Genomic DNA, 12440 nt, shown 5'->3' with positions numbered 1-12440 from the left:
GGGGTATCTGGGACTTCTGGTGGTGCGCGCGAGCGGAGTGGTCGCGCTGGAGAGAGGCTTCCGCCGGTCCACGGCATTTCAGCGTTTTCCGGGGTTTCCCCGTGGTTTCGCTGGTTGGGATTTCTTCGGTCATTGGGGCCTGCAGGACGGGCGCAGTTGGGACGGTTTGGAGCTGGTGGGGAGCCCCGTGACCGGAGGAGCAGGGGCATCGAGCCTGAAGCAAGTAGCGGGGGAGGAGCGTGGCCTGAGGCGAGGCCTGAATCCAGCACAAATGTAGAGAGGGAGCAGCGCACACCGGGTAGCCCCCGCTGAAAATGAACGTTTGAAGTCCGGTCCCAGGGAAAGAGATTTTTTAAACTTTGATTTTTGAAAAAAAAATATTTAGAAAAAAAGTTTTTTTCAATTATTTTTATTATTTTTTTTCAATTATTATTTATTTATCTCGAGATTGAAGAAGGAGACAAATAATAAGTGGTTAAGAGATGCCAAAAACAGCTGTGAAGAAGGGAGGAAACACAGGTTCGCCGCCAAAGGAGAGGACCAGTAAAAGCGCTGACAAGAAGGTGGATGCCAGACCGCGTGGTGGAGCCGCACTACTTACAGTGGAAAAGATGACAGGGGATGGCTGTGGAGCTGGAGAAGCAGCTTGCAAGATACACGGAGGCATTGAGGAAGGAGGTGGTGGTCGCACTGAGATCATTGGTGGAGGAGGCAATCGCCCCGGTGAGGGTGGATGTGGCAAAGACTTCGGCTGAGGTGAGAGAAGAAGGTGAAAAGATGAAGGAGACGGAGGAGGCCCTGTCGTAGCACAGTGACCAACTCACCTCGATGGGAGACAACTGCAGAAGTTGGTGGAGGTCAACAGAGGACTCCGAGCAAAGCTCGAGGACTTGGAGAACCGTTTGAGGCGGCAAAATCTGAGAATTGTGGGCCTGTCTGATGGAGCAGAGGGCTCAAGGCCAACTGAGTACTTTGCGAAGATGCTGGCGGAGTTGATGGGGGAGGGTGAAGACCCCTCCCGGTATGAACTGGACCGAGCTCATCAGTCGTTAAGGCCGAAACACAAATCGCCGTTGAGAGCAGTAATTATCTGCTTCCATAAATACCACATGATGGAGAAGGTGTTAAACTGGGCAAAGCAGAAGCGGGAGGTGCAGTGGGATGGTGCTAGAATTCGGATCTACCAGGACTTGACGATGGAGTTGGCAAAGAGATGAGCGGCGTTCAGCTGAGTGAAGGCGGCACTGTACAACAACGGACTGCGATTTGGTGTGGTGTAACCGGCAAAGCTGAGGGTGATGTACAACACCAAAGATTTTTATTTTGAAACGGTGGAGTCGGCTGAGGCGTTCATGAAGGCAGAAGGCTTGGAACAGAAGTGAGGAGTGGAGCTGGAAGAGAGATCGTGGACTGTGATTGGGGAACTGGAAAATGTATAAATGTTAGAACTTTCTTTTCACTGACCTGTATTGTAACTTACTTGACTTCACATTGTTATAGAGTTTAAGTTTTTGTTTGGCTTGATTGGCATTTTTCCCCTTTTTTTTGTTGCAACGTTTATATGTTAGTTTATTGAATTGCATGGGTTAAATTGTTTTTCTTTTTCTTCTGGGACTGGGTGGGAGGGGGCACTATGTCTTTTTTTTTGGGGGGAGGGGATCACCCACGCTAGCTAACTAAAGTCAGCTAGTGAATGGAGGTAAGGTGAGAGGAGGGCTGCGGATATTGGAACCTGGTTAGCAGGTTTTGATGGGCCTACGAGGCGAGCAAATGGGGAGGGGGGAGGATCGATACTGGGTGAGATTTTTCCGAGGAGAAGTGCAGGGGGGATTCTGGGAGGAGGAGGGGGTTCGATGTTAATAATGGAAAGGGACGGGTCAGGCACATGGGGCAGGGCCCGGTGGTATGATGGTGGTGGATAAGAAGGGGGGGTGGGGGGTGAGAGACCCCCAGTTAGGATAGTCATGTGGAACGCGAGGGGGTTGGGAGGCCCAGTCAAGAGGTCAAGGGTGCTTGCGCATCTTAAAAGATTGAAGGCCGATATAGCAATGCTGCAGCCGATTCACCAGAGGGTGAAGGATCAAGTGAGACTTAAAAAGGGCTGGGTTGGTCAGGTGTTTCACCTTGGATTTGATGGAATGGCTCGAGGGGTAGCGGTAATGGTCAGCTAAAGGTTACGGTTCCAGATAGAGAAGGTGGTTGCAGATCAGGGGGGTAGGTATGCGATTGTGACAGGGGCGCTGGAGGGGAGGCGAGTGGCACTGGTAAATGTATATGGTGCCAATTGGGACGATGTGGGATTCGCGAAGAAGATGTGTGGGGCCATCTCCGACTGGAACTTGGTGCAGGAGCCAAGATTAGACAGGTCACGGCCGCGCTCGCTGGTCCCGTCAGGGGTGGGGGGGGGGGGGGGGGGGGGGGTTGCGAAGGCACTGGCTGGGCAAATGGTGGAAATGGGAAGGGTGGACCCTTGGAGGTTTCTGCACCCGAGGGAATGGGAGTACTCGTTTACTCGTTTTTCTCAGCGGTCCATAGGGTATACTCGCGGATTGACTTTTTCACGGTGGGGAAGGTGCTGCCGGCAGGGGTTAAGGGTCGGAGTACTCGGCAATTGCAATATGAGATCATGCTCCGCATTGGGTGGGCATGGTACTGGAGAAGGGGATGGTACAGAGGCCAGCTTGGAAGTTAGATGTGGGACTGTTGGGCGACCGAGGGTTCTAGACAAAATTGAAAAAGTAACCGAGGAATATATAGGTTTTAACTGCACGGGTGAGGTGTCGAAGACGGTTGTCTGGGAGGCTTTAAAGGCGGTGGGGAGGAGTGAGGTGATCCTGGTCAAGGCTAGGCTAGACAAAGAGGAGAGGTTGGAACATCAGATGAGATGCTGGAGGTGGACAGGAGGTATGCAGAAGATAAGGACCCAGCGCAGTTGGAAAACAGGAAGGAACTCCAGGCGAGCTTAGACCGACTATCTACCAGGAAGGCGATACGTCAATTGGGGCGAGCAAGGGGAGCAGTTTACGAGCATGGAGAGCAGGTGGGTCTGCTCCGTAGGGAGGTTGCAGCAAGGGAAATTGTCCAGGTGCGGGACAGGGCAATAATACAAGTAATGTAAGCTATTTGGCAAAATGTGAGGAATACATCGCTGTCCTTTCCATGTGGTCCTGCAAAACTTTTCTCTTCAGGTGCTTGACCTACCTTTAACTTGTAGTCATCTTGTAATTCCTGATATTTACCCTGAAATCATAGCCAGAATCCCAATGCACTGCTCAAGGTTTGGTAAATCTCCCCTGTCGCTGTGACTTTTAACAGGCACAATCTCTCTCTCTCTCTGTCTCCCTGGATTCTGGTTTGGGCTCAGGTTCTGGATGAAGATGACAACTCTGACCTGGGAGCTGAGTGAGTGCTGATCTGTACTTGGACTTCTCAAACCAAATCTGAGCAGCTTCGATCAAACCGAGGGATTGCACTAAAGCTGTGGGTTCAGTGTTTGAGACCGTTATCAAAGGCCGAATCATCCTAAACAAATCCCAGCACAAACACTACCAAACCATTCCTTGGACTCAGACTCAAACAGGTGAGTAATAGTTATCCCCTCTTCTGAGCCTCCATTTTACAGCCTCCATATTTCCCTGATCCGCCATTGCCCCAATCCACAGAATCCTCCTTCGCAAGCTCCCATACCACAGCCTCATCGTGTCCTGAGCCCCCATTCCCCAATCTCCCTTTCCTTGATTCCTCATTCCAAAGTCTTCCACATTCTATAATACCTATTCTCCAGTCTTGTTCACTACTGAACCCCACTGCCTACACTCAAACACTCCATGAGCTGCCCATCCTCACGCCCGTTATTTGTTAAGGAGGTTTGCAGCACGCATTATGTGGCTTGAAGTTGTGTCAGTTTTACACTGACATCGACAATGCAGTGTCACAGGTCAGCTTCTCAAGACAACCTTGAGGGCAGAGCCAAGCAACTCTTTGCACTGATTGCAGAATGACTACACTCAGTGGGGGGAAGAACTTCCATTGTATTCCTTACCTTAATTTCCTCTCTTCACCTGAAATTATTAACTTTCTACCAGACTAGAGCTCCACAGGAATGTGGCTCCCTCCAATAGCATGTCCGAGTGTTCATTATTCACATGCATATTTTACAGCCTAAACAGCAGCATCAGTACAAAGCTTCTCCCAGAGGCTGCGGTTACAATGTAAATGTAACCTAAATCCAGAGTCAAGGAGTGGGAATCCCTGGGGGCGTTGGACTCACTCAGCTTCACTTCAATGTTTTGACACCCAATTTATCCTCCATAAGTTTAGAACCAGCTGCAAAGCCACAACAACTTTGCACCAGGCGCCAAACATGTCCTGTAAGTCCACTCTGAGAGTTGGCAGGCTAAATCAATTTGGAGAAACCTCATGATTGGTCCTGATCCTGTTTTCATTTGCTGTCCACACACATATGCACTCATGCCTGGAGTTGGTGGATAACAATCACCTTTGCCAATTGTACACATCTCAGCCCAGGAGTAAGGAGGCCAATTCTGGCATCCCTAATGCTGCCCTGGCTGGCAATAGAGAACCCAGCACAGACCGCATGGTTCATATCCCACACCATCCTGGATTATGCAACTAAGTCCTCAGCAGGTGGGAAATGATAAATATCAAATGTAGCCAGGAGAGTTAATTGACAGCTTGCCAGTCTTTCGCCTTCAGTTTTCAATGTTTGCGGAGTCGATTGTGTTATCCTGCAGTGAGCTTCTCAATTTCAATACTTTTTAATAAACATTAGTGCAGCAAATTTGCAATCAGTTTAGGGACCTCCTGATAAACAGCAATGAAGCAGAACAAGAGATAAGCTGGAAATAAATCTATATTTTTTAAAAATGCAATCGTCATTCAGAGCAAATTAAGCAAAGCATGAAGGATGAACCGCAAATTCCCGAGGGAAACAGCTGTTCTGAAGCATTTACTGCTTTGAGGATGTCTACTGAGGTTTTATAGTTCCCAAAGAAACTTCACATCTTTTTGGAAATATTAAAGTTATTCTTCATTCTTTGAGCAGATGTCCCTTCAGTTAATATTCCGAGTATGTCTTTAACCATTGAAACAGGATTTCCCCCTTGCTTCATTGGAGCTGAATAATAGGCAACCTAGTGTAACACCTGTTGCTTTGTCCACGTACTCACTTAGTTTCTCTTTACCTTGTTTATAAAGAGACATGTTGTACTTGAAAGTCAGTACCCACTGGTGTCAACCTAAAAATACTACAAAACAAGAAAACCTTCATGTCAAACAGCAGAAGCAGCATGCGACAGATAGAGCTAAGCGATCCCATAACCAGTGAATCGGATCTAAGGTCTGCAGTCCTGCCACATCCAGTCATGAATACTGGTGGACAATTGAGCCAGAGGAGGAGGCCAAGAAGATCAGTGCAAAAGACGAGGTTGAAGCATTTGCAACCATCTTCAAACAGAAGCGTAAAGTGGATGGTCCAACTTTGCCTCTTCCTGAGGCCCTCAGCATCACTGATGCCAGTCTTCAACCAATTTGATTTACTTCAAAATTTGGCTGAAGGCACTGCACACCGCAAAGACTATGGGCCTTGACAACATCCGAGCTGCAGTACTGACTACGTGTGCTCTAGAAATAGCCACGCTCCGAGCCAAGCTGTTCCAGTACTGTTACAACACTGACATCTACCCAACAAAATGTCGTCCCAATTTCCACGGCCCCAGAAGCAACCCCCGATACCACCACCCCCCCCCCCCAGCATGAACACACTATGGGAGAGCCCCCCTCCCCGCACTACCCACAGAGGGCACCCCCAGTCCAATCACACAGGGCAAAAAAATGCCAGCTTAGCACCACCAATCTGGCAGTGCCCATGCCTACTGGCACCACCCAACCCAAAGGGTATGTAACTGGGGGCCTCCAAACCTCGGGGAAATTCTCACGCGCGCCATTCCATCTGGAACCCATTTGTAGGGACCAGTACTGAACAGTACTCGTCCCAGGATTCTGATGCAAAGGGGATGAATCCCAAAGCCTCGGGTACCTCGCGAATCTGTATATTTGAGTGAGACGAGCTGTCTTGCTCTAATATGCAGATTTGCCGAAAAGTGATCCCACCCACAATGGGCAGAATTTACATTGCAACATCGCACAAGATCGCGTTGGACTTTGCGAGGTGATGCAAACCTGATAGATCCCAGGAGCGAGGTCTCCTGGCTTTTATCGGCCATGCAGCGCCGTGGAGCTGCTTTCGGGTGCAGCGTGGCCATTGGATCATGCCCACAATTTGTGGTGGAAAATTTCAAAAATCAACAAAAGATGTTAATAAAGAGGGAGAAATTGGAATGTGAGAGAAAACCAGCAAGAAATATAAAAACAGATTGTAAAAGCTTCTACATTAGGAAAAGAGAAGCTAAAGGAATTGTTAGTCCCTTCGAGAGTGAGATTGGGAAATTAATAACAGGAAAAAAGGAAATAGTGGAGAGTTGGAACAAGTATTTTTCTTGGACACAAAAAGCATCCCAAGTGCAGTAAAAATCAGGGGGCAAATGGGAAAGAGGAATTTAAAACAATCACGAGAGAACAAGTAATCAGATGAAAAATGGGATTAAAGGCTGTGACTATTTCCTGGACCTGATGGCCTGAATCTTTAAAAAAAGTCCCTGCAGAGATAATAGATGCATCACCTATAATCTTCCAAACTTCCATGGGTTCTGAAAAGGAGAAAACCTGCGGTAGTGGGACCCCTTGAAGAGGTGTGCCCTCGCGGTCCACATGACTAACATGGGGCCTCTCGTAAGGGAGCGAGTGAACTCCGACTAATGAGGGATCAGCGCGTGTCTCAAGGAGCAGAGTTCTAAGCAGAATAAACCAGGGAGCCAGAGTGTTCATTCCTGAGACTATGTGCCTCTGCGTAAGTCACCCTTGTTAGTTTCCAATAAATACTTTGTTCTTCATTACAACTTCCTATCTGGTATTGCCTCGAGTCATCACAAAACTAGCAATCAGTTTGCCTAACATCAGTCAGTGGAAAAATGCTGGAATCCGTTATGAAAGATCCAGTAGCGGTCATTTGGCAAATCATAATGCAATCAGGCAAAGTCAGCATGGTTTTGTGAAAGGGAAATCATGTTTGACAAATTTATTGGAGTTCTTTGAAGGTGTTACCAGATGGATTACCAGTTACCAGTGGTTACCAGTGGATGCTGTGTGTTCGGATTACCAAAAGGGATTATTTTGATAAGGTGTCACGTAAAAGGTCACTGTAGAAGATCAGAGCTCCTGGTGTTGGTGGTGTTATCTTAGCATGGATAGAGAATTGCCTAACTAACAGGATACAGAGTGTTGGGATAAATGGATAATTTTCATGTTGGCAAACTGTAACAAGTGAATTGCCACAAGGATCAGTGCTGGGGGCACAGTCTTAGAATAAAAGGGAGTCACTTTAGAACAGAGATGAGGAGAAATTTCTTCAGCCAGACAGTGGTGGGTCTGTGGAATTCATTGCCACAGAGGGCGGTGGAGGCTGGGACGTTGAGTGTCTTTAAGACAGAAGTTGATAAATTCTTGATTTCTCGAGGAATTAAGGGCTATGGAGAGAGAGCGGGTAAATGGAGTTGAAATCAGCCATGATTGAATGGCGGAGTGGACTCGATGGGCCGAATGGCCTTACTTCCGCTCCTATGTCTTATGGTCTTATGGGGCCTCAACTATTTACGATCTATTTTGATAAACTGGATGACGGGACCAATTGCATTGCAGCCAAATTTGCTGATAATGCCAATATAGAGAGGAAAGCAAGCACGAGGTGGATACAAGAATCTGAACAGGTTAGATAGGTTAAGTGAGTGGGCAAAAATTTGGCAAATGGAATATAATTTTGGAAAATATAAAGTCCACTTTGCTAGGAAGAATAGAAAAGCAGAATATTATTCAAATGGAGAATGACTGTGGGATGCTTCATACAGAAGTGTCTGGGTGTCCTTGTACATGACTCATGAAATGTTAGCAGGTAGAAAGAGCATGTAATCAGGAACGCGCATGGAATATTTTCCCTTGTCGCAAGAGGGATAGAGCATAAGGGTATGGGGCTAGGATATTCCTTCTTGCCGGGAAGCGTCTGGTCTTGCTGAAAGTGCTCCCATATGGCGGGTTCCCGGGTCGCACAGCTGGTGAGCAATGCAAATGGCCATTGACCTCAGCAGGACTGGAAGATTTTGCCAGTGGCCAATGGTGAGCTGCCTCTGCACAGGGAATACAGTGGTGCATGGGGGCGAGGAGGGTGGTGGTGCGGAGGGTAGAAAATCCCGGCCTGGTAGCCTTGATACAACTTTACAGCACAATGGTGAGACCACACCAAGAGTCTCATGTAGAGTTTTGAAATATATTTGTAGAGGAAGCAGTTCAGAGACGATTCATTATGGAACCATAGAGTCCCTACAGTGCAGAAGGAGGCCAGTCAGCCCATCAGGTCTGCACCGACCCTCTGAAAGAGCACCCTATCTAGGCCCACTACCCCGCCCTATGCCCATAACCCCATAACCCTACCTAATCTGCACACGTTACGACACTAAGGGGCACTTTAGCCGGCCAATCTACCTACCCTGTACATCATTGGACTGTGGGAGGAAACCGGAGCGCCTTTCACCCTGTGTCTATATGGGTTTCATCCGGGTCTCTGGTTTCCTCCCTCAGTCCAAAGATGTGCAGGTTAGGTGGGGTTATGGGGTAAGGGGGATAGGACAGGGAGTGGGCATAGGTAAGGTGTTCTTTCGGAGGATTGGTACAGATCCAATGCACTGAATGGTCTCTTTCTGCACTGTAGGAATGCTATGGGTCTATGGAAGCGTTGCTCTGGCCTGCGAGTCTAGAACCTGGTTCTACAGGGATTGTGGTGATGTGCATCAATGTAAATGCATGTAGGCGAGCTAGACACTAGAGGGAGCACCAGTGACATCACACACACACTCAACCAATAGATCAGGTAGATGGGACACGACCAATGGACATTCACGATACACGTGGAGGTGACACGACCACAGGGGGGCATTACACCAACCCATATATAAAGGACACCACACACATGATCTACCTCTTTCCAGTGGAGACAGTCAGTGAGTACACACAGGGTTGATTCAATATTACACCCACCACGTGGATTGCAGCAACTGGTTAGTCAGTCTGGGTAGCTATAGTAGGATTAGCAGTAGTGTGGAACCCGAGGAATAGAAGTGTAAATAGTTTAATAAACGTGTTGAAGTTATCTCCATGTCTGAACCTTCCTTTGTCAAGTGCACCACAAGGAAGCCGCTTATGTTACACTTACAGCATAACAAATCAGGGATGGCTTTCACTGGGCTGGATTCTCCGTCGGCGGGATCCTCACAGAATCCTCAGTGCGCTCATGCCTGCGGATTTCCCGATGGCGTGGGGGTGCCCACAGTGAGAAACCCCATTGGTCAGCTGCCAGAACAGAGAATCCCGCTGCCGGCGGGGGCGCCCCACACCAGAAAACGGGTATGATGGGACGGATAATCCCGCCCACTGTTTGCAGTTAATTTTCTTTCGCCATTTGTTTGAGTGGGGTGCTGATGGTCAGATGGGATTCTGAGTGGAAGAACTTCCACATTCCTACAAAAACCCGGGTGAGATTTCATGGCCCCGCTGGGCAAGAAAATGCGGCGAACAGTTCAAATGTCCATTAACCTCGATGGGACCAGAAAATCCTGCCAGCAGGAGGGCCCATAAAGGTCCTCCCCTCGGTTAAAGGATTTTGAGGCTGGCTCTCAAGATTTTGGACACTTTTAATATTTTCACGTAAGCACTGCACAAGCCATGTATTGCGGCATTGACTATTTGACATCAATCCCATTTGCTTCTGTGTAATTCTAATTTTTGAAAATCAATTCAATTACTGGTTTTGGAACAAATGGCCTGGTGTTCTTTGTCGTTTAAAATGCACTGGAGTATGTAAAAACAGCCTGGCAATTTTCAGTCTCATGGTACAATCGTAAATGGCAATCGTACAGAGCACAAACTCATTCCATTTACCACATGTATAACAGCGTATGTTTCAGATCACAGGGAAGAGGCCTGCTAATGCAAACTGTCATTTACTGTGAAGAGAGTACAGAGAGTTGGCCTGAATTGTTACACCATGTGTAATTATAATTTGTAACTACACACTTCCAGATTAATTTACTGAGGAACAAAATCCAATCTGTTCTTGCCTGACATTATCATCGTGCAATACTAAAGTTAGTGTGATATGGCAAGAACCTATGGCCATCATTATTCTCACTGCTTAAATTTGAAATAGTCATGGTGGCTGCTTGGTGGCTGTGTCCACTTGTCTCATGCAGGCAGGTGCCATGTCACTAACCCCACAAAATTCAGTGTGGGATCAGTGCTGGAGGGCATCAACAGGTTTGGCAGGGAGCTAAAGTTTTCTTGTCATTCTGCAATTGCAAGGATATATTTTAAGAACCGGTCAACTTGCTCAAACACAATTACTGAAAAGGACAACAAAGGGTGGTCAGTCAGGTTTGGGAAATGCAGGGGCTGGGGGAGTGGGAATTGGTTTGGCGGGGTGGGTAGTTGGATCAGTGGAGGTCGGTATTCAGGGGGATGATTTGATAGGGATGTGGGGGGGGGAGCATTGGTTGGAATGTGTCCGTAGGGGTGGTGGGTTGAGTTATGCTATTAATCACTGAATTACACTGGAGATTAAACAGACTAGTTATTTTAGGGCATCTATCTGGGTAAGTAGCATGTATCTCGTCCTGAGATCAGTGTCAGAGACTTTCGCAGAGGGTCCTGGGCTGGACAAATCAACCCATCAGAGGCTTCCTGGAGAATTACAGCTCCTGTACTTATGTCAGGACTTTTTCAGAGTCCTGACGCGCAACGACAACTTTAGTTCAGTGCATTGCCCCTCCCGATAGCAGAATATATGGCACAATTTCATCTTGTGGGTGAGTCCAGAACAAAGTGGCACTGTTTTAAAATTAGGGGTTGCCCTTTTAGGACAGAGATGGGAGAATGTTTTTCTTTCAAAGGATTGTGCAACTTTGGAACTCTGCCTCAGAAGGCAGTAGAGGCGGGGTCATTAAAGACTTTTAAGGGGGAAGTAGATAGATTGTTGTGAGGCAAGATAATCAAATATCATCAGTGGTAGATGGGAATGTAGAACTTGATACACAAACTTATTTACCATGGCCTTAACAAATGGAAGAGCAGGATCGAGAGCGTACTGCTGCTCCTATTTCATATGTTTGTATGTAGGGCCGTTAACAAATCCATGCTGACTTTCAATAATTATTCCACATTGTAAGAAGTTACACTTTTACCTCTTTTCTTGTTAGATGCCAGGTCACCTGTTGTTGTTGGAGACTGCAGAACAGTGGGATGAGAACCAGACACAGCTCTTGGTTTTGCCTTGTTTGTACTTGGTCTGTTGATCTGACATTTTTGAGCATCATGAAGTGGTTGAGGTAGTGGCTCTAAAGGCAGTTTTTGCTTCTCGGGAGTGAAACCTACCAGAAAAAGTTTGAAAGTTAACAAGTTCAGTAACATTAGGAATGATAGTAAAAGTTTCTTTAAATACATTAAAAACAAACGGGAGACAAAAGTAGACATTGGGCCGTTCCAAAATGATGCTGGTAATCTAGTGATGGGAGACAAGGAAATAGCTGAGGAACTAAATAAGTACTTTGTGTCAGTCATCACAGTAGAAGACATGAGTAATATCCCAACAATTCAGGAGAGTCAGGGGGCAGAGTTGAATATGGTAGCCATCACAAAGGAGAAAGTGCTAGAGAAACTAAGAGGTCTAAAAATTGATAAATCCCCATGCCCAGATGGGCTACATCCTAGAGTTCTAAAGGAGATAGCTGAAGAAATAGTGGAGGCGTTAGTTATGATCTTTCAAAAGTCACTGGAGTCAGGGAAAGTCCTAGAGGATTGGAAAATCGCTGTTGTAACCCCCCTGTTCAAGAAGGGAACAAGGAAAAAGATGGAAAATTATAGGCCAATTAGCCTAACTCGGTTGTTGGCAAGATTCTAGAATCCATTGTTAAGGATGAGATTTCTAAATTCTTGGACGTGCAGGGTCGGATTAGGACAAGTCAGCATGGATTTAGTAAGGGGAGGTCGTGCCTGACAAACCTGTTAGAGTTCTTTGAAGAAATAACAAATAGGTTAGACCAAGGAGAGCCAATGGATGTTATCTATCTTGACTTCCAAAAGGCCTTTGATAAGGTGCCTCACGGGAGACTGCTGAGTAAAATAAGGGTCCATAGTATTCGAGGCAAGGTACTAACATAGATTGACAATTGGCTGTCAGGCAGAAGGCAGAGAGTTGGGATAAAAGGTTCTTTTTCGGAATGGCAACCGGTGACTAGTGGTGTCCCGCAGGGTTCAGTGTT

At 47.0% G+C, this 12440-nt stretch overlaps 1 protein-coding gene across 5 annotated transcripts in view; it reads right to left on the bottom strand.

Annotated features, from left to right (window-relative positions):
* Positions 1 to 12440, bottom strand: part of LOC140393096 (SPATS2-like protein) — a 266110-nt gene that overhangs the window by 147303 nt on the left and 106367 nt on the right. For all 5 annotated transcript variants that reach the window (XM_072479135.1, XM_072479153.1, XM_072479143.1 and 2 more), the window contains one exon: positions 11364 to 11549. In XM_072479135.1, coding sequence (XP_072335236.1) covers positions 11364 to 11549 — 186 coding nt within the window. The remainder of the gene's footprint in view (positions 1 to 11363; positions 11550 to 12440) is intronic.

The sequence above is a fragment of the Scyliorhinus torazame genome, chromosome 2, assembly GCF_047496885.1.
Source record: "Scyliorhinus torazame isolate Kashiwa2021f chromosome 2, sScyTor2.1, whole genome shotgun sequence".
In the NCBI taxonomy this organism is placed as follows: domain Eukaryota; kingdom Metazoa; phylum Chordata; class Chondrichthyes; order Carcharhiniformes; family Scyliorhinidae; genus Scyliorhinus; species Scyliorhinus torazame.
The sequence above is the reverse complement of the archived record's forward strand: the minus strand, read 5'-3'. Positions and strand labels throughout refer to the sequence as shown.